The sequence below is a fragment of the Oncorhynchus mykiss genome, chromosome 18 (genome assembly GCF_057628025.1).
Source record: "Oncorhynchus mykiss isolate SJ-2025 chromosome 18, ASM5762802v1, whole genome shotgun sequence".
In the NCBI taxonomy this organism is placed as follows: domain Eukaryota; kingdom Metazoa; phylum Chordata; class Actinopteri; order Salmoniformes; family Salmonidae; genus Oncorhynchus; species Oncorhynchus mykiss.
The window spans coordinates 12,674,887-12,697,554 of record NC_143039.1 but is presented as its reverse complement, the minus strand read 5'-3'; the positions used below and the strand labels follow the sequence as shown (position 1 = coordinate 12,697,554).

The 22,668-nt window shown below is 42.6% G+C and overlaps 2 protein-coding genes across 4 annotated transcripts in view; both read right to left on the bottom strand.

Annotated features, from left to right (window-relative positions):
• The window catches only part of LOC110514545 (uncharacterized), a 101,382-nt gene that overhangs the window by 41,511 nt on the left and 37,203 nt on the right, over positions 1–22,668 (bottom strand). The gene's annotated exons all lie outside the window — the stretch shown is intronic.
• Positions 1,473–21,566, bottom strand: LOC149975389 (uncharacterized). 2 transcript variants are annotated; one of them, XM_090207078.1, is made up of 5 exons: positions 21,383–21,566; positions 20,278–20,515; positions 17,646–17,879; positions 5,869–6,117; positions 1,473–5,013 (listed from the first exon to the last, which is right to left on the bottom strand). In XM_090207078.1, exons 1-5 carry the CDS (start codon positions 21,461–21,463, stop codon positions 4,028–4,030), a joined length of 1,788 nt encoding a protein of 595 aa, XP_090063204.1. In that variant the 5' UTR covers positions 21,464–21,566; the 3' UTR covers positions 1,473–4,027. The 2 variants fall into 2 exon arrangements, with proteins under 2 accessions (XP_090063204.1, XP_090063203.1); XM_090207077.1 differs by having other exon boundaries at positions 21,450–21,549.

The window sequence follows — 22,668 nt, the reverse complement described above, 5'->3', positions numbered from 1 at the left end:
CTTGGTTGTGTTAACCGGTGCTTGACCAGTCGGCGAAAGCCAACATCACCCACGACAGTGAACGGTTGATTGTCAAGGGCAATGAATTCCATTAGCTTGCATTTAATGGATTTCACCTTTGAGATGTCTTGCTGAAATGTTTACTTGTTGACTGGTAGACATTGTGGGCGAGTTTAGGAATGCTGTGTTGCACGTATAGCGCAACATTTTACGTGGCGTCATCACGTCACGTACCTTCGTTATATAAGTATGCACGTCAACTTTGACATCGGTTTTGCACATCTGGCGTTAAGCTAGACATCGGCCGTAGCATTTGTAGCTAATATCGGCGATTCCGATATGTTCAAGATATATCATGCATCCTACGCATTAATATAGACATTGGTGATTTTACCACTGTAATCAGATCCAACATTATGTTATGGTCATTTATTTGATTAGCCCACTAACCACGTGTTAAATGTGTAGTGTAGCCTACACTGTCTAGGACTATGAATTGGGCAGCTATAGGCTATTTGTTAATAGGATAATTCAAACGTGTGGATATAGGGCTAAATGTGAAATATTCATTGTCTCTGTGAATTGAAATTATATTGTTCCCCACCAGTGCACCCAGAAGAGGAAACAACGATACAATGTAGTCTAACATCTCTCTCAAACAGCACAGATGTGATTCACTGTAGAAGCACTGGTCCTCTTACATGTTAATTCCAGGTTGCATATTACAATATTTAGGGGCATATCAGAAGGTCTGCTCTGTCCATAACAGTCACACCAAGCATAGGGTTGGTTGGTATAAGATTGAAATGGGTAAATAATGTACCCATGAAAACCCTATGAAATAGCTCCCCAATACCATCTGATGTATATATTTAATGTATTACATGAATGGAGACCACAGCCCTTCCAACAATACATTTAAATCATGTTTTACTGTGATTGTTCCACCCTGCTGAATGTATTCAATGTATTCTCCCAGTGCAGCTTTACTTCCAGGCTATTATGACACATCTGGCAGTTTCTTCTATGCTCCTAGGCCCAGTACAATAACAAAACATATGTTTTTTGGTCACTACCATTCCACGACAATACAATGCTGTATTTTTTTCATTGTACTACAATCATACAATTTTGTACAGGTCTTCACTTCGGAGTGCTGCTTCATGCCCTTTGCCTCTCTTGACCATGTCGGGCAGGCCAGGAACAACACACAAAGCTCAAGGCGCGCTCTCCACTTCCCTCTAGTAGCTTCTTTAGCAAGCCTGATAATACATCACTCCCGATAGACACAAGCAAAAACTCTTGCAGAAATGTAGCAGCCTATACACCTAATCATTAGCAATCTGACATGCTGTATTACATGGAAACTGTAGGCTACTAACAACAGCAGCTGCAAAGTCTAGCTTACTATGGCCCTGTCCCTCTGACCAGGGTAAACAAAGTGGTAATGTTGTGTATTGTGTATACAGTACTTCACTTCAAACAGTTTATTTCATTGAATTATACACAAGAGAAAAAAAAGCAGTTGCCCAGCATAAATGCACGTACAAACATTTTTCATTACATTTTTGTCATTTAGCAGATGCTCTTATCCGGAGCAACTTCCAGGACAAAGAAGAGATAATTGCCTTGCTCAAAGGCACAATAACAGATCTTTCACCTAGTCGGCTTGAGATTCAAACCAGCAACCTTTCAGTTACTGGCCCAACACTCTTAACCACTAGGCTACCTGCCGCCAGATCAATTAACTTCAATACAGTTATTCAAACACATTCATCATCAATGACTAAAATAATGAATCTAGTATTAAAATACAATGTAATAAACACAATTAGATGATTCATAGCTTGTTTATCACTAAACAAAAGTTGTTTAGTAATATTAAATAATCCACCCAAACTAAAGCTGAAAACGGATCATCACACCATCTTTTCTGATATACACTAAACATTAGGAGTTGCACCCCCGTTGTCGTCAGAACATCCTCAATTCATCGGGGCATAGAATGTCCAAGGTGTTGAGAGCGTTCCACAGGGATTCTGGCCCATGTTGACTCCAATGCTTCCCACAGATGTGTTGGGTTGGGTGGGAGTGGATCTCTACTCTGAATAGCTTGTTCCATCTCCTCCCACAGATGAACAATTGGATTGAGATCTGGTGACTCGGCAGGCCACTGCAGTAAGCTGAATTCACTGTCATGTTCTTGGAACCATTCCTGGACAAGCCTTGTGGTGTAATCCTGCTGAAGAAATCTATTTGCAGATGGATACACTGCTGCCATGAAGGGATGCACCTGATTGGCAGTGATTATTTAGATATCCTGTGGCATTCAAACATTGCTCAACTTTTATCAAGAGGCCCAATGTGTGCCCTGAAAACACACCCCAACCATCACACCACCAGCCTGCAATGCTGACACACGGAGTGGATTTAAGAATACATTATTTAAAGAACTACTTTAGTTGTATCTTTACTTTACTATTTATATTTTTATATTTGTATATATTTATATACATATTACATTTATTCATATTGTTGACAACTTTTATGTCACCAAATTCCAATATAAAATAAAGCACTTTTTACTCCATACATTGTCTCTGACACCCAAAAGTACTCGTTACATTTTTATGATTAGCAGGACAGAAAATGGTCCAGTTCACACACTTATCAAGATAACATCCCTGGTCCTCCCCACTGCCTCTGATCTGGCAGACTCACTAAACACAAATGCTTCGTTTGTAAATGATGTCTGAGTGTTGGAGTGTGCCCCTGGCTATCTGTAATATATAAAAAACAACAGTTGCTTAATTTTAAGGAATTTGAAATTATTCATACTTTTACTTTTGATTCTTAAGTATATTTACAATCAAATACTTCTAGACTTTTACTCCAGTAGTATTTTACTGGGTGACTTTCACTTTTAATTGAGTCATTTTCTATTAAGGTACTTTTTCCACCACTGGATGTATGTCCTCGTGGTTTCCTCCATACCCCAGTCCTCCCATCAGCGTGAAACAGCAGGAACAGGGATTCATCAGGCCAGGCAATAGTTTTCCAATTTTCCAGTGTCCAGTGTTTTCATTCCTTAGCCCACTGCAATAGCAGTTTGTTGATTTTTGCTGAAAGCTAATGAGGATCCATAATAAATACACAAAAACTAACGATCATAGCTTTTAACCTGGTTTCACCTGGTCAGTTTATGTCATGAAAAGAACAGGTGTCCGTAATGTTTTGTACACTCAGAGTATGTTGTGTCTCCTAGCTCATTCCCGCAGAAACCTGCAGAGGGAAGCAGTACCACCCAGTCAACCATCAGACTCCAGTGTGAGACGTCTCACAGAGGATATTCAACCGTAAATTAATCTCTATCTTTACAGTAGAAACTAACAAAACACACCAAAACTGACAAGGTGCGCACTGATCAGTAAAGTAGAGGCTGACATTCTAGAACGCTCGCTTTCCTCTGCACAGTTCTCTCACAGTGAGAAACTATAGGATTACAATAGAGTGTTCTACACTTGTCATTTGATCCAATTCAACGTTGCCAATTACTTAATGAGTTGAGAATTAAGTGGAGTGTCTAATCTTAGCTGGTCTGAGAGAACTGATGAGTCTTCTCTCTATGTATACATTGGTGTCGTTTTAAATGGCCCAATCTGTATAATCTCTTCTCACAGTCAGTGCAGTGATCAGGCTTCTCTCAAGTGTGTATCCGTTGATGTGTTTTTACATTACCCAATCGGGAAAAACTCATGCCACAATGAGAGCAGAAGTACGGCTTCTCTCCTATGTGTGTTCTCTGGTGACTTTTTAGCTAAGCTGTTGTTTTAAAAAAATTTCTAGTCAGATCAGGGGTAAGGCCTATTTCCTTTATGTTTACCTTGGTGTCATTTTAACTGGCCCACTCGAGAGAAACGCTTTCCACAGTCAGAGCAGGAGTAAGGCTTCTCTCCTGTGTATATGTTCATGTTATTTTAAGTGGTTCAGTTCAGAGACTCTTCCCATATTCAAAGAAGAGTAAAGCTTAACTTTTGTGTGTTCTCTGATGAACTATTAACCCAGTTGATGTTGTGAAGCATTTTACACAATCAGAGCAGGAGTAAGGCTTCTCTCCTGTGTGTATCCGTGCATGTCGTTTTAAGTGGCACAGTAGAGAGAAACTCTTTCCACAGTCAGAGCAGGTGTAAGGCTTCTCTCCTGTGTGTATCCGTGCATGTCGTTTTAAGTGGCCCAGTAGAGAGAAACTCACCCCACAGTCAGAGCAGAAGTAAGGTTTCTCTCCTGTGTGTGTTCTCTGATGAACTTTTAGCCTAGTTGATGTTGTGAAGCATTTTACACAATCAGAGCAGGAGTAAGGCTTCTCTCCTGTGTGTGTTCTCTGATGAACATTTAGCTCAGTTGACGTTGTGAAGCATTTTACACAGTCAGAGCAGGAGTAAGGCTTCTCGCCCGTATGTATACGTTCATGTGTTTTTAAGTGGTCCAGTACAGAGAAACTCTTCCCACAGTCAGAGCAGGAGTAAGGCTTCTCTCCTGTGTGTATACGTTCATGTTGTTTTAAGGTGCCCAGTTGAGAGAAACTCTTTCCACAATCAGAGCAGGAGTAAGGCTTCTCTCCTGTGTGTGTTCGGCGATGAACTTTTAGCTCAGTTGATGTTGTGAAGCATTTTACACAATCAGAGCAGGAGTAAGGCTTCTCTCCTGTGTGTGTTCGGCGATGAACTTTTAGCTCAGTTGATGTTGTGAAGCATTTTGCACAGTCAGAGCAGGAGTAAGGCTTCTCTCCTCTATGCACTCTCTGATGAACTGTCAGAGCCTTTAATGATGTGAAATTCTTCCCGCCATCAGTATTGGAATACCGATTCACTCCTGTGTGTATTTCTAGGTGTATTTTAAGCTTTGACAGAAATGGGAAAATCTCCTCACAATGTGGGCAGTGGTGAGACCTCTTCGCTCTGTGATCTTCCTGCTGTTGCTCTCTGGATGTAGAGAATGTCTCAACACGGTCTCCTGTGTGAACAACATCAGAAGAACCAGTCAGTTGGTGTGATATACACATCTATTTTATGTAGCCCTTATTACATCAGAAGTTGTCACAAATTGCTTTACAGAAACCCAGCCTCAATCCCCAAAGCGCAAGCAATGCAGTTGTAGAAGCAAAGTGGCCACGAAAAACTCCCCAGCAAGCAGGAAACTAGGAAGAAACGTAGAGAGAAACCAGGCTCAAATGGGTGGCCAGTCCTCTTCTGTCTGTACCGGGTGACATATGTATTCATATCAGTAGGCTGGTAACATATGTATTCATATCAGTAGGCTGGTAACATATGTATTCATATCAGTAGTCTGGTAACATATGTATTCATATCAGTAGGCTGTACAATAGAAAAGGGAATAAACTGTTTTAAAAGTGGGTGAAAGTCATGAAAATTATGAGCAATATCATCCACTCACTATCACAAGGGTTAGTAACCAGGCTGTGTTACATCCGACCATGATTGGGAGTCCCTTAGGGTTAGCGATCAATTGGCCCAGTGTCGTCTGGGTTTGGCCGGGGGTAGGCTGACAATGTAAATAATAATTTGTTCTTAACTGACTTGCCTAGTTAAATAATAGGTTAAAAAAATACTAATTTCATAGAACTTTAAAACACTGGCAGTTTGTCAACTTCCCTTCTTTAGTCTCCTCTCTGAACACTCCAGACAGCCCAGTTAATAAAACATTCCCTTTACTGGTGTCAAACCACCAAGTCTCAGTAGCATGAAATAACATCTACCTTCTCATTGAAACAGTTCATCATGAAACAGGTCTACAGCAACTTTTCATACACAGTGGGAAGCTCGAATAAATAACAGAATCTCCTCTTACCATGAGAAACAGATTTCCCAATCTTCTCCTCCTCTTCTTCATCTTTAATGATGACATTCAGCTCCAGTGTTTGACTGCAGTCTTCCAGCTTCACTGATGCCATCTCTGGATCCTGCAGTGCAAACTGGGCTCCACTGTCACAATCAGGACCCAGTGACTGTAGGTTTGGACTCAGTGTGGAAGGAGAGAGGCAGGCTGGGTTTGTCCTCACTATTGATGTTGCCGGCCTCAGACTTAATTCTAGTTGTCCTGTAGTAACAATGAGAAACAGACAAAAAGTTGTCTTAACAGTTCTGGAACTTTCTTTATACTCTATTAAAATATTAAAACGTGCTTCTTCACCTGCATTGCTTGCTGTTTGGGGTTTTAGGCTGGGTTTCTGTACAGCACTTTGAGATATCAGCTGATGTACGAAGGGCTATATAAAATAAATTTGATTTGATTTTGATTTGTTTGTGGTCAATTATCTAATTCAGTGCTTGACTTGGACTGAAATAGGTGCCGATACTGTTTATATTTAGGTGCAGCAGCTCCACAATACTGTTGAGCTAATATTCTATAAGAGGAACATGAGCTCAAGCAGTAGAACATTGAGGTGCTGGTACTCAGCTCCAGTGAGCTCCTGTCCATCTCATTTCAATAGATCAGGTAGGTAAGCATTGACAACAAAACATGCATTCATTCAAAATTAGACAAAGTACACGCTACACAATGTAACTAAACTTAACCTATAGTAGATTTCTTGGATTTTCATAAATTAATAAACGACTCAAAAACCATTCAGTACAAGGTTGCAGTATGTTTTAGGCAGCACTATGTACTATTTTCCTGAATAACCTTCACTTCACTGTATTATTTCAAATAAAAAAACAATTGTATTTCCCGTTCACATCATATTAACAATTTATAGACAAAGATAGAAATGGAATGTGTCTGAAAATGACTATATAAAAATGTATTTTTGACGCAGACAGAGTGGCCGCTGCGGTTTTCCCAGCTCGTGATAAAACCAATAACATGTCAAACGAACTCAGAAATCTCAAATAAATTGATTATTTACGAAATGACCTTGAGAAAATTACGTACATCCACTCAGACAAACCCAAAGTCTCTAGATATGTGGCTTGTAAAAGAGTTATCACGTTCTTCACTTGGTTTGACACAAAAATAACACATCAACCCTTTACCAAACGTGTTAATACCTTAAAGGATTTGTTACCTCGCATGTTCTTCTAATATCAGGAAGTTTAAACCTGCTACTACATACCTGTAGTAATAAATAGAAAAGGACACAAATGTTATCTTCTTAACATTAGAGTTCTGCCGCTTTATTTATTCTGAAGAATGGTGCGTGCCCTGAACTTCCTGTTCCCCCACTACCACAGTGCAGCCACAGATTGAACAAGGAGACAGATATTTCACCAGATGTATAAATGTGAAGAATCCGCTTAGCGTTTCCACTCACTACCAAATATGGTAGTGAGAGGAAGCCCGCTGACAGGCAGTGGGAGAAGATGGAACTAGATGTATTTTGGCCGATTTTCTGCAAATGTTTTAATCTATGAAACATCTGATCTTAATACAGTTCTGTTCCCAAAACTAAATTAAGTTATGAACAGAGAGGACTAAGTTTTATGGATTTTACCCTTTGCAAAAGTATATATATATTTTTTAAATTGCGTTGTTCAGAAGGAATGTAAAGGCGAATTGAGTAATTGCACATGAGCACTTCACAGAGGAGGCATTGCCTAACAGAAATATGCAGATGTGTTCTAGAACGCGCCAATAAGATCTCGCTAGCTCGTGCTTGGCTCTGCCCGCTATGACTCATCTGTTCCCATTGGAAATGACTGGTTGTGGTCTATCTAGATTTAGTTATAAAGAATCTTTGGTGCAACCATCCGTGCATTCAGGGATTCTTGGGATGGCCCAACCCCATTATATGAGAAGGGTGATGCTTAATTTGTTGCCGGATCCTCCAGCACCTCTCAGTTTTGTTTCCGGGACCCATTTGCCAGGATTAGGTATCCTACCTCGTGGCATATGAATTCCTCATAATGTACTATGTGTTTCTCCTCACACCTGGCCTAGGCTACTGATGGATTAGAGACAAGGTCGTTTATATTGACCTCAGATTCTGTTTGTCAGTGTCAAAGTAGTCTGTCATTTGTTTTTTATGTGTTCTGGTACCTCAGAGCCCCCCAGGTCAACCCCCCTCTTAGGCTCACTTTTGGTTCCGGCACCTCCCAATTTACACATTAAGCACTAGAGAAGTGGGTAGCTGCTGCTGCCTCCTCTGGGACACGTCTCCTTTACATAGAGTTATTCAGGCTGTTGATTGTGGCATCTGGAATGTTGTCCCACTCCTTTTCAATGGCTGTGTGAAATGCCTGGATATAGGAGGGAACTGGAACAAGCTGTCGTACACGTCGATCCGGATCATCTCGAACATGCTCAAAGGGAGACATGTCTGGTGAGTATGCAAGCCATGGAATTGGGACATTTTCAGCATTTTCAATTGTGTACAGATCCTTGCGACGTGGGGCTGCACATTGTCACGCTGAAACATGAGGTTATGGAGGCGGGTGAATGGCAGGACAATGTGCCTCAGGAACTTGTCATGGTTTCTCTGTGCATTCAAATGGCCATTGACAAAATGCAGTTATGTTCGTTGTCTGTAGCTTATGCCTGCCCATACCATAACCCCACCATGGGGCATTCTGTTGACATCAGGGATCCCCAGTGGCTGCTGCCAAGGTACCTACTAGCCACTCTTGTCCCCCACACAAGGTGCACCTGTGTAATGATGCTATTTAATAAGCCTCACCTGTCAGGTGGATGGATTATCTTAGCAAAGGAGAAATGCTCACTAACAGGGATGTAAATGGAACATTTCTGGAATATTTTATTTCACCTCATGAAACCAACACTTTACATGTTGCATTTATATGTTTGTTCAGTGTATACAGTTTTATTTATCATACAAACTATAATAAGGAAATGTAAATTAAACTAAATCAGCCTGCTTTTCTGTTCTAACCAGGTCCCTACACAGGCTGAGAAGGATCCTGTAAGAGCAGAACATTATCTGGTGACAGTAGTCCTTGTAGTCCCAGAAACTTCTCAGCTGCAGATATGATGATGTCCAGCTTCTTGGACTTCATGTACAGTACAATTAATAACTGTGGCTATAAATACTAAAATATCCACCTTCTTCACAATAAGTGTATCCAGATCACTTGATTGACATACAACATTTACAACTGGTTGAGGTGCATCCACCTCCATATCTTCTATAGAACTGTGGCCTCTTGTCCCTATAACTCTCTTCACCTCCTCCACATAGGAGATTTGCTGTACAGTCCTGATCTTTGACACATCAACCTCATTCACCCTAACAGGGCACTCTGGGAATTCGGTAATATGATCCCCATCACAGATGCAACATTTTAAATTCACAAACTCTTCAATAAAACATGTCTGTCTGCAAACACTTGACATGTGGCCAAACCCTTAACATTTCTTATGTGCATCGGGTTTTACACCAACTCTCTTATGGGGTATCTTATATATCCCAGCTTTACATAGGGTGGTAGATACTCTTCATCAAACATCAATAATAGAAATAAACAACGCTCTTGTTTTACATTCTCCATACGGGTCAAGTGATGTGCATTTGCGTCCTTCTTTGGGATTTGGTTGGTGGATCACACCCAACTTTTAGCTGCATTACACCTCCACCTACTGTACTGGTGTGAGGGATTCCACAGCCTACATACATTCAATTCATTAATACATAATTAATACAGAATTGCAAAAGTCCACATGACAAAGTATTCTGTTGTTTCCCAAAGCTATACACTGGATCTACTACTCAGCAAAACACTGGCATCACAGACACCTGGAATCTTCCATTTCAACTGCTCCTCCTCAACACATAAACCTAATCCCATTATCACTCCTTTCAATGCCGCCCTGTTCCGGAGAGCAATTAGAGTCAAAATTCTTGTCCCCAATCGTGAAATCTGGAGCATCCGCTCCCTCTGGATATCGGAGAAATCATTATGAGTCCACTCAGAGTTACCTTCACCAACTCAACTTCCCCCTCCACTCAGCTCCTTCTCAGGGGTCATCATAGCACCATCGCAGTTCCATCGCAGTTCATTCATCCTCTTGTCACGTTCACTTTCCTCCTGTAGCTCTTCTAAAGGCTCTGTGTGATCCTCCATTCTAAAGGCTCTGTGTGATCCTCCATTCTAAAGGCTCTGTGTGATCCTCCATTCTAAAGGCTCTGTGTGATCCTCCATTTTAAAGGCTCTGTGTGATCCTCCATTCTAAAGGCTCTGTGTGATCCTCCATTCTAAAGGCTCTGTGTGATCCTCCATTCTAAAGGCTCTGTGTGATCCTCCATTCTAAAGGCTCTGTGTGATCCTCCATTCTAAAGGCTCTGTGTGATCCTCCATTCTAAAGGCTCTGTGTGATCCTCCATTCTAAAGGCTCTGTGTGATCCTCCATTCTAAAGGCTCTGTGTGATCCTCCATTCTAAAGGCTCTGTGTGATCCTCCATTCTAAAGGCTCTGTGTGATCCTCCATTCCATATTCCACTACTCTCCTTATTTTCTGGTCCACCATCTTCTCCATCAAATCTTCCAGAAGGCTTCTGCAATCCCCCATTCCTCTTTTTTTTGCCATTAAAAACTAAAGGTTTTATTTAGCTAGGAAAGTCAGTTAAGAACCAATTCTTATTGATAATGATGAGCTACCAGGGATCAGAGGGTTAACTGCCTTGTTCAGGGGCAGAACATCTGATTTTTACCTTGTCAACTCAGGGATTTGATCCAGCAACCTTTTGGTTACTGGCCCAACGCGCTAACCACTAGGCTACCTGCTGCCCCACGTATCTCCACACCCCTCTAGCGTTGGGTAGCTGCATATCAATAGAGTATAAATCACAATACCCATAAAACCTAGCAGTCAAACAAGGAAATGGTTCCAATCATTTTTTCACCATTCATTTTTCTCGGATTTTAGAAACACTTCAAATAAGGTCTGTGTTTCGTGTCGGCCTACCTTGCCTTTCTAAAGTCTTCGAAAGTCAAGTTAACAGAAAAAAAATCACAGACCATTTTGAATCCCACCGTACCTTCTCCACTATGCAATCCGGTTTCCGAGCTGGTCACGGGTGCACCTCAGCCACGCTCAAGGTCCTAAACGATATCATAACCACCATCGATAAAAAAAACAGTACTGTGCAGCCGTCTTCATCGACCTGGCCAAGGCTTTCGACTCTGTCAATCACTGCATTCTTATCGGCAAACTCAACAGCCTTGCTTTCTCAAACAACTGCCTCGCCTGGTTCACCAACTACTTCTCAGAGTTCAGTGTGTCAAATCGGAGGGCCTGTTGTCCAGACCTCTGGCAGTCCCTATGGGGGTGCCACAGGGTTCAATACTCGGGCTGACTCTCTTCTCTGTATACATCAATGATGTCGCTCTTGCTGCTGGTGATTCTCTGATCCACCTCTACGTAGACACCATTCTGTATACTTTTGGCCCTTCTTTGGACACTGTGTTAACTAACCTTCAGATGAGCTTCAATGCCATACAACACTCCTTCTGTGGCCTCCAACTGCTCTTAAACGCTAGTAAAACCAAATGCATGCTTTTCAACCGTTCGCTGCCTGCACCCGCACGCCTGACTAGCATCACCACCCTGGATGGTTCCGACCTTGAATATGTGGACATCTATAAGTACCTAGGTGTCTGGCTAGACTGTAAACTCTCCTTCCAGACTCATATCAAACATCTCCAATCCAAAATCAAATCTAGAGTCGGCTTTCTATTCCGCAACAAAGCCTCCTTCACTCACGCCGCCAAACTTACCCTAGTAAAACTGACTATCCTACCGATCCTCGACTTCGGCGATGTCATCTACAAAATTGCTTCCAACACTCTACTCAGCAAACTGGATGCAGTTTATCACAGTGCCATCCGTTTTGTCACTAAAGCACCTTATACCACCCACCACTGCGACCTGTATGCTCTAGTCGGCTGGCCCTCGCTACATATTCGTCGCCAGACCCACTGGCTCCAGGTCATCTACAAGTCCATGCTAGGTAAAGCTCCGCCTTATCTCAGTTCACTGGTCACCATAGCATTTCCCACCTGTAGCACGCGCTCCAGCAGGTATATCTCTCTAGTCACCCCCAAAACCAATTCTTTCTTTGGCCGCCTCTCTTTCCAGTTCTCTGCTGCCAATGACTGGAACGAACTACAAAAATCTCTGAAACTGGAAACACTTATCTCCCTCACTAGCTTTAAGCACCAACTGTCAGAGCAGCTCACAGATTACTGCACCTGTACATAGCCCACCTATAATTTAGCCCAAACAACTACCTCTTTCCCTACTGTATTTATTTTATTTATTTATTTTGCTCCTTTGCACCCCATTATTTTTATTTCTACTTTGCACAATCTTCCATTGCAAAACTACCATTCCAGTGTTTTACTTGCTATATTGTATTTACCTTGCCACCATGGCCTTTTTTGCCTTTACCTCCCTTCTCACCTCATTTGCTCACATTGTATATATACTTGTTTATACTGTATTATTGACTGTATGTTTGTTTTACTCCATGTGTAACTCTGTGTCGTTGTATCTGTCGAACTGCTTTGCTTTATCTTGGCCAGGTCGCAATTGTAAATGAGAACTTGTTCTCAACTTGCCTACCTGGTTAAATAAAGGTGAAATAAATAAATAAATAAATCTACAACTGTATATTCTACTTTATTTATTTATATTAATGGATTTCTTTATGTTTGGTTGTTATGTTTTCATCTCTCTTTGGGTTGGGGGGGTGAAAAGAGAAAATACAATTGTATTTGTGTAATTGTTCTACATGGAACTAATAAATATATGTGTTTAAAAAAAGAATGATGATGTCACTGTGTTCTTGGGGACCTTCAACGCTTCAAGGGGCTGGAAGCACTGCATCTCATGAAAACATTTAAAAAAAATAAAAATAAAAAACTGTCTTTTCTTTGTGAATATTGACTCTAGTCGAAGCGTAATCTACATCATCTACAACTGCATATCGTACTTTTTATTTATTTATTTGGTTGTTATGTTCATCTATCTTCGTGTTGGGGAAAAACAGAAAAGAAAATTGTATTTCTGTTGATTTTCCAACTTGGAACTATTATATATATTATATATATAAATAAAAATAATGATTGATGGAAGCCATTGTGTTCTTGGGGACCTTCAACGCTTCTAAGGTCTCCCGAGTGGTGCAGCGGTCTAAGGCACTGCATCTCAGTGCAAGATGCATCCCTACAGACCCTAGTTCGATTCCAGGCTATATCACAACTGGACATGATTGAGTGTCCCATAAGGGCTGCTGGCAAGTGGCCCAGCGTAGTCTGGGTTAGGTCGGGGTAGGCCATCATTGTAAAAAAATATTTGTTCTTAACCGACATGCCTAGTTAAATAAAAGGTTAAAAAAATTTTTTTAAATAAACACTGCAGTAGTGTTTTGGTCCCTCCCCCAGATCTGTGCCTCGACATAATCCTTTCATGGAGCTCTACGGACAAATGTGTCTGAATATTATTACACATGTAGAAAACCGAGTTGTTACATTTAGATCCAAAACAGTAGTGCAACCGTAAAAATGGTCTCTCCTGCTGCACCCTCACTGCCTGCACTGAAGTCCGTTGATGCAGACCGATTGGGCACCGCCATTTAACCAGCTTGTGAATATTCCCTTTCATGGAGCTCTACGGACAATTCCTTCGACCTCATGGCTTGGTTTTTACTCTGACATGCACTGTAAACTGTGGGACCTTACATAGACAGGTGGGTACCTTTACAAATCATGTCCAATCAATTGAATTGACCACAGGTGGACTCCAATCAAGTTGTAGAAACATCTCAAGGATGATCAATGGAAACAGGATGCACCTGAGCTCAATGTTAAGTCTCATCGCAAAGGATTTGAATACTTATGTAAATAAGGTATTACTGTTTGTTTGTTTTTTATTTTAGAAAATGTGAAAACATTTCCAAAACCGGTGTTTGCTTGGTCATTATGGGGTATTGTGATGTCATTATGGGGTATTGTGATGTCATTATGGGGTATTGTGATGTCATTATGGGGTATTGTGATGTCATTATGGGGTATTGTGATGTCATTATGGGATATTGTGATGTCATTATGGGGTATTGTGATGTCATTATGGGGTATTGTGATGTCATTATGGGATATTGTGATGTCATTATGGGATATTGTGATGTCATTATGGGATATTGTGATGTCATTATGGGATATTGTGATGTCATTATGGGGTATTGTGATGTCATTATGGGATATTGCGATGTCATTATGGGGTATTGTGATGTCATTATGGGATATTGTGATGTCATTATGGGATATTGTGATGTCATTATGGGATATTGTGATGTCATTATGGGGTATTGTGATGTCATTATGGGATATTGTGATGTCATTATGGGGTATTGTGATGTCATTATGGGATATTGTGATGTCATTATGGGATATTGTGATGTCATTATGGGGTATTGTGATGTCATTATGGGATATTGTGATGTCATTATGGGATATTGTGATGTCATTATGGGATATTGTGTGTAGATTGATGAGGATTTTTATTTATTTAATCCATTTTAGAATAAGGCTGCAACGTAACAAAATGTGGGGAAAGTCAAGGGGTCTAAATTCTTCCTGAATGGGAGAGGGGATACCTAGTCAGTTGTACAACTGAATGCATTCAACTGAAATGTGTCTTCCACATTTAACCCAACCTCTGAATCAGAGAGGGGCTGCCAGAATCGACATCCATGTCTCTGGAGCACGAGGATCAGTGTGTTAACTGCTATGCTCTGGGGCCCGGGGTTCAGTCTGTTAACTGCTATGCTCTGGGGCCCGGGGTTCAGTCTGTTAACTGCCGTGCTCAGGGGCCCGGGGTTCAGTGTGTTAACTGCCGTGCTCTGGGGCCCGGGGTTCAGTGTGTTAACTGCCGTGCTCTGGGGCCCGGGGTTCAGTGTGTTAACTGCTATGCTCTGGGGCCCGGGGTTCAGTCTGTTAACTGCTATGCTCTGGGGCCCGGGGTTCAGTCTGTTAACTGCCGTGCTCAGGGGCCCTGGGTTCAGTGTGTTAACTGCCCGGGGTTCAGTGTGTTAACTGCCGTGCTCTGGGGCCCGGGGTTCAGTGTGTTAACTGCTGTGCTCAGGGGCCCGGGGTTCAGTGTGTTAACTTCCGTGCTCAGGGGCCCGGGGTTCAGTGTGTTAACTGCCGTGCTCTGGGGCCCGGGGTTCAGTGTGTTAACTGCCGTGCTCTGGGGCCCGGGGTTCAGTGTGTTAACTGGCGTGCTCTGGGGCCCGGGGTTCAGTGTGTTAACTGGCGTGCTCTGGGGCCCGGGGTTCAGTGTGTTAACTGGCGTGCTCTGGGGCCCGGGGTTCAGTGTGTTAACTGCCGTGCTCTGGGGCCCGGGGTTCAGTGTGTTAACTTCCGTGCTCAGGGGCCCGGGGTTCAGTGTGTTAACTGCCGTGCTCTGGGGCCCGGGGTTCAGTGTGTTAACTGCCGTGCTCTGGGGCCCGGGGTTCAGTGTGTTAACTGGCGTGCTCTGGGGCCCGGGGTTCAGTGTGTTAACTGGCGTGCTCTGGGGCCCGGGGTTCAGTGTGTTAACTGCCGTGCTCTGGGGCCCGGGGTTCAGTGTGTTAACTGGCGTGCTCTGGGGCCCGGGGTTCAGTGTGTTAACTGCCCGGGGTTCAGTGTGTTAACTGGCGTGCTCTGGGGCCCGGGGTTCAGTGTGTTAACTGCCGTGCTCTGGGGCCCGGGGTTCAGTGTGTTAACTGCCGTGCTCTGGGGCCCGGGGTTCAGTGTGTTAACTGCCGTGCTCTGGGGCCCGGGGTTCAGTGTGTTAACTGCCGTGCTCTGGGGCCCGGGGTTCAGTGTGTTAACTGCCGTGCTCAGGGGCCCGGGGTTCAGTGTGTTAACTGCCGTGCTCAGGGGCCCGGGGTTCAGTGTGTTAACTGCCGTGCTCTGGGGCCCGGGGTTCAGTGTGTTAACTGCCGTGCTCTGGGGCCCGGGGTTCAGTGTGTTAACTGCTGTGCTCAGGGGCCCGGGGTTCAGTGTGTTAACTTCCGTGCTCAGGGGCCCGGGGTTCAGTGTGTTAACTGCCGTGCTCTGGGGCCCGGGGTTCAGTGTGTTAACTGCCGTGCTCTGGGGCCCGGGGTTCAGTGTGTTAACTGGCGTGCTCTGGGGCCCGGGGTTCAGTGTGTTAACTGGCGTGCTCTGGGGCCCGGGGTTCAGTGTGTTAACTGGCGTGCTCTGGGGCCCGGGGTTCAGTGTGTTAACTGCCGTGCTCTGGGGCCCGGGGTTCAGTGTGTTAACTTCCGTGCTCAGGGGCCCGGGGTTCAGTGTGTTAACTGCCGTGCTCTGGGGCCCGGGGTTCAGTGTGTTAACTGCCGTGCTCTGGGGCCCGGGGTTCAGTGTGTTAACTGGCGTGCTCTGGGGCCCGGGGTTCAGTGTGTTAACTGGCGTGCTCTGGGGCCCGGGGTTCAGTGTGTTAACTGCCGTGCTCTGGGGCCCGGGGTTCAGTGTGTTAACTGGCGTGCTCTGGGGCCCGGGGTTCAGTGTGTTAACTGCCCGGGGTTCAGTGTGTTAACTGGCGTGCTCTGGGGCCCGGGGTTCAGTGTGTTAACTGCCGTGCTCTGGGGCCCGGGGTTCAGTGTGTTAACTGCCGTGCTCTGGGGCCCGGGGTTCAGTGTGTTAACTGCCGTGCTCTGGGGCCCGGGGTTCAGTGTGTTAACTGCCGTGCTCTGGGGCCCGGGGTTCAGTGTGTTAACTGCCGTGCTCAGGGGCCCGGGGTTCAGTGTGTTAACTGCCGTGCTCAGGGGCCCGGGGTTCAGTGTGTTAACTGCCGTGCTCTGGGGCCCGGGGTTCAGTGTGTTAACTGCCGTGCTCAGGGGCCCGGGGTTCAGTGTGTTAACTGCAGTGCTCTGGGGCCCGGGGTTCAGTGTGTTAACTGCCGTGCTCAGGGGCCTGGGGTTCAGTGTGTTAACTGCCGTGCTCAGGGGCCCGGGGTTCAGTGTGTTAACTGCCGTGCTCTGGGGCCCGGGGTTCAGTGTGTTAACTGCCGTGCTCAGGGGCCCGGGGTTCAGTGTGTTAACTGCCGTGCTCAGGGGCCCGGGGTTCAGTGTGTTAACTGCCGTGCTCAGGGGCCCGGGGTTCAGTGTGTTAACTGCCGTGCTCAGGGGCCCGGGGTTCAGTGTGTTAACTGCCGTGCTCAGGGGCAGAATGACATATTTTTACCTTGTCAGCTCAAGGATTCGATCCAGCAACCTTTCGGTTACTGGCCCAACGTTCTGACCACTAGGCTACCAGTACGTATTCATTTTAGTAGGCTGTGCAATACAAAATGAGAATAAAAAAACTAAAGTATCTCATAAGTCTTGAAAAGTATGACCTATATCATCCTCCACTCACTATCACAAGGGTTAGAAACTACAGACTATATTCATAGAACTTTAAAACACTGTCACTTCTTTAGTCTACTCTCTGATCACTCCAGATAGACCAGTGAATAAAACAAATGCTGGAAATACTGGTGTCAAACCATGCAAGTCTCAGTAGCATGAAATAACATCTACCTTCTCATTGAAACAGTTCATCATGAAACAGTTCTACTGCAACTTTTCATACACAGTGGAAAGTTGGAATGAACAACACACTTAGATAGATAGAACCTGCTCTTACCATGAGAAACAGATTCCCCAATCTTCTCCTCCTCTTCTTCATCTTTAATGATGACATTCAGCTCCAGTGTTTGACTGCAGTCTTCCAGCTTCACTGATGCCATCTCTGGATCCTGCAGAGCAAACTGGGCTCGACTGTCACAATCAGGACCCAGTGACTGTAGGTTTGGACTCAGTGTGGAAGGAGAGAGGCAGGCTGGGTTTGTCGTCACTGTTGATGTTACCGGCCTCATACCTGAGTCGGCAAGTAGTAGAAGAGAAACAGACACAAAAGTAATTGTCTTGACAGTTCTGGCACCTTCTTTATTCTTTATTAAATATGTTATATTTGTTCTTGTTCAATTATCTAATTCAGTGCTTGACTTGGACTGAAATAGTTGCCGATACTCATTTTGTGTGCTGGTACTGTTTATATTTAGGTGCATAATAATACCTTTGAGCTACAACTTAACCTGTAGTAGATAAATACATACAAGACTCAAAAACCATTTAGTACAAGGTTACACAGTATGTTTTAGGCATCACGATGTGCTATTTTCCTTAATAACCTTGTATTCACGGTTTTACTTCAAAAACACAACACAGTAGTGCAACCGTGAAATTGTCTCCCTCTGCAGATGAAGTTAGTTTGACGCAGAACGAGTGGCGCCGCCATTTTACCAGCTTGAGAATATTTCCTTTCATGGGGCTCTACGGACAATTCCTTCGACCAAGTGATTGGTTTTTGCTCTGACATGCACTGTTAACTGTGGGACCTTATATAGACAGGTGGGTGCCTTTCCAAATCATGTCCAATCAATTGAATTTACCACAGGTTGACAACAATCAAGTTGTAGAAACATCTCAACGATGATCAATGGAAACAAGATGCACCCGAGCTCAATGTCGAGTCTCATAGCAAAGAGTCTGAATACTTATGGAAATAAGGTATCTGTTTAAAAAATGTTATACATGTAAAAACATTTATAAAAACCTGTTTCCTTTGTCATTATGGGATATTGTGTGTAGATTGACGTTTCTTATTTAACCCATTTTAAAATAAGGCTGTAACGTAACAAAATGTGGAAAAAGTCAAGGTGTCTGAATACTTTCTGAATGCACTGTATGTATTCATATCAGTAGTCTGGTACTGTACGTATTCATATCAGTAGGCTGGTAGTGTATGTATTCATATCAGTAGTCTGGTAGTGTATGTATTCATATCAGTAGTCTGGTAGTGTATGTATTCATATCAGTAGTCTGGTACTGTATGTATTCATATCAGTAGTCTGGTAGTGTATGTATTCATATCAGTAGTCTGGTAGTGTATGTATTCATATCAGTAGTCTGGTACTGTATGTATTCATATCAGTAGTCTGGTACTGTATGTATTCATATCAGTAGTCTGGTAGTGTATGTATTCATATCAGTAGTCTGGTACTGTATGTATTCATATCAGTAGGCTGATACTGTATGTATTCATATCAGTAGTCTGGTACTGTATGTATTCATATCAGTAGGCTGGTACTGTATGTATTCATATCAGTAGGCTGGTACTGTATGTATTCATATCAGTAGGCTGGTACTGTATGTATTCATATCAGTAGGCTGGTACTGTACGTATTCATATCAGTAGTCTGGTACTGTACGTATTCATATCAGTAGTCTGGTACTGTATGTATTCATATCAGTAGTCTGGTACTGTATGTATTCATATCAGCAGGCTGGTACTGTACGTATTCATATCAGTAGTCTGGTACTGTACGTATTCATATCAGTAGTCTGGTACTGTATGTATTCATATCAGTAGGCTGGTACTGTACGTATTCATATCAGCAGGCTGGTACTGTATGTATTCATATCAGTAGGCTGGTACTGTACGTATTCATATCAGCAGGCTGGTACTGTACGTGTTCATATCAGCAGGCTGTGCAATACAAAGGGGAATAAAACTAATCTAAAAGTATCTCATAAGTCTCATTTCATATCATCCTCCACTAACTATCACAAGGGTTAGTAACTACACAGACTCATTTCATATCATCCTCCACTTAACATCACAAGGGTTGGTAACTACACAGACTAATTTCATATCATCCTCCACTTAACATCACAAGGGTTAGTAACTACACAGACTCATTTCATATCATCCTCCACTCACTATCACAAGGGTTAGTAACTACACAGACTCATTTCATATCATCCTCCACTCACTATCACAAGGGTTAGTAACAACACAGACTAATTTCATATCATCCTCCACTAACTATCACAAGGGTTAGTAACTACACAGACTCATTTCATATCATCCTCCACTTAACATCACAAGGGTTAGTAACTACACAGACTAATTTCATATCATCCTCCACTTAACATCACAAGGGTTAGTAACTACACAGACTCATTTCATAGAACTTTAAAACACAGGCAGTTTGTCTACTCCACTTCTTTAGTCTCCTCTCTGATCACTCCAGACAGCCCAGTTAATAAAACAAATGCTGGCAATACTGGTGTCAAACCATACACTCAGTAGCATGAAATATCATCTACCTTCTCATTGAAACAGTTCATCATGAAACAGTTCTACTGCAACTTTTCATACACAGTGGAAAGTTGGAATGAAACAAACTTAGATAGATGGAACCTGCTCTTACCATGACTAACAGTTGTCCTAATCTCCTCCTCCTCTTCCTCATCTTTAATGTTGGCATTCATCTCCAGTGTTTGACTGCAGTCTTCCAGCTTCACTGATGCCATCTCTGGATCCTGCAGTGCAAACTGGGCTCCACTGTCACAGTCAGGACACAGTGACTGTAGGTTTGGACTCGGTGTGGAAGGAGAGAGGCAGGCTGGGTTTGTCCTCACTGTTGATGTTAACGGCCTCAGACTAATCTGAGTCAGCCAGTAGTAATAGAGAAACAGATACAAAAGTTAGTCTTGACAGTTCAGGCACTTTCTTAATTCTCTAAAAATATTGTTTATATTTAGGTGCAGGAGCTCCACAATACTGTTGAGCTAATATTCTATAAGAGGAACATGAGCTCAACCAGTAGAAATTTGAGGTGCTGGCACTCAGCTCCGGTGAGCTCCTGTCCAAGTCAAGCACTGATCTCATTTCAATAGATCTGGTAGCTAAGCATTGACAACAAAACACGAAATCATTCACATTAGACAAAGTATACACTTTAAATTAGGCTACACAACTCTAAAAGCACTTAATCTATAGTAGTTTTCCTGAATTCACATAAATGACTCAAAAAACATGTAGTACAAGGTGCAGTATGTTTCAGGCAGCACTATGTACTATTTTCCTGAATAACCTTGTCACTGTATTATTCCAATCAAAAAGTATTTCCGTTCACACCATAGTAACATTTATGGATAAAGATAACTTGATTTGTCTGAATATTAGTACACATGTAAAAAACTGATAATCATTACATTTAGCTCCAAAACAGTGGTGAAACCGTAAAATTGTGTCTCTCTGCTGCACCCTCACTGCCTACACTGATGTCCGTTGATGCAGACCGAGTGGAAACCGCTATTTTACCAGCTCGTGAATTTTACACAAAACCAAAAACGACATGTTAAACGAACCCAGAAATCTCAAATAAATTGATCATAAATAAAAATTACCTTGACGAAATTATATACATCCCCTCAGACTAACCTAAAGTCTCTATGTGACAAGTTATCACGTTCACTCACACGGTTTGACATAAAAATAGCACATAAAACCTTTATCAAACGAGATAATACCTTGACGTATTTGTTGCATGGCATGTTATGACATGTTCTTTCGATATTAGAACGTGCTATTACATACCAGTAGTAATACATTTGAAACGGACACAGAAGTAGTCGTCTCGACTGCACAATTCTGGCGTTTCCTTGATTGCGAAGAATGATGCGCGCCTGCGCGGAACTTCCTGTTTCCCCACTACCAGTTTCTAAACCCAGAGACGTAAAAACGCGAGACTTCAGATAAGGCTTGTGAAGCAGACCAAGCCTGGGTTTGAGAAGTCAATGAGAGAAGTGGACAATTCTGATACTCTTGAAACATGGCCATTATTTTATCAATATCATAACTGCAATGGTTTGTTCACAATAGCTCTCACTGCGTATCATACCTATCCCAGCATCACAGGTAGCCTAGTTATTAGAGTAAGAGCGGGACAAGTAACTGAAATGTTGCTGTGTCGAATCTTCGACATGACAAGGTAAAAATCTCTCTCTCTGAACAATGCAGTTAACCCACTGTTCCCTGGTAGGCCGTCATTGTAAATAAAAATGTGTTTGTAAATGACTTGCCTAAAGATTATTTTTTTTTAAATCACATGAGTAGGCAGACCGATGTAAAGTTCGTTTTATTTCATTCATTCGCCCAAAGACTTTTAAAATGGCAAAAATCAATAACTAATTCATTGATTGTCACATGAAAATAGATATGGTTTACTCTATAAATGTCTAGCATACTTTTACAACCTTTGTTTTGAGTATAATTTCCAGTTGACTTGATAGAAATACATAATCTATCAAATGTCATTTAAAACTGTATAAAACAATAACTAATTCACCGTTTGTTACAGATCTATTGAAATCACAGAAACATCAAACTATGTATGATTTATTCTATAAATATCTAGTATATAGTCTAGTAGATTGTCGCAAAAGAAAAAAACGTGTTATAAGACGAGACAAAAACGTCAAGACAGGAGAGAGAAAGGTACGTTTTCCGTTGAATTTGTTTAGTTTTCTTTGGGGGATACATGAATTCTGCTGAACGAGGAAGTTAGTTAGCATTTTGGCCTGCTAGCTAACTGCAGTGCCATAACCGTAGCTAGCTAACGTTAGCTGGCGTTATTGTTAGGCCTGCTAACTAGTTACCATATCACATTGTACAGAATATACTTTCCATGTAGTATGTTGAGTTTTGTTTGGATTAGCTAGGTAGCTTTCTAACCTTGACTAGCTACTGTAGGGTGTAAGTTACCTAACCTGAAGCTGACAAATAGCTATGATATGGTCGCTACTCGCTAGCTAGC

What these genes read in the sequence shown, in the direction of transcription:
- LOC149975389 (XM_090207078.1), bottom strand. Translation starts at nt 21,463, where the DNA reads ATGTATTACTACTGGTATGTAATAGCACGTTCTAATATCGAAAGAACA. An exon ending in TAGGACAACTGTTAGTCATG is followed by an intron (nt 17,880 to 20,277) that starts GTAAGAGCAGGT and finishes TTGCCGACTCAG; the next exon opens with GTATGAGGCCGGTAACATCA. An exon ending in TGGGAAATCTGTTTCTCATG is followed by an intron (nt 5,014 to 5,868) that starts GTAAGAGGAGAT and finishes TTGTTCACACAG; the next exon opens with GAGACCGTGTTGAGACATTC.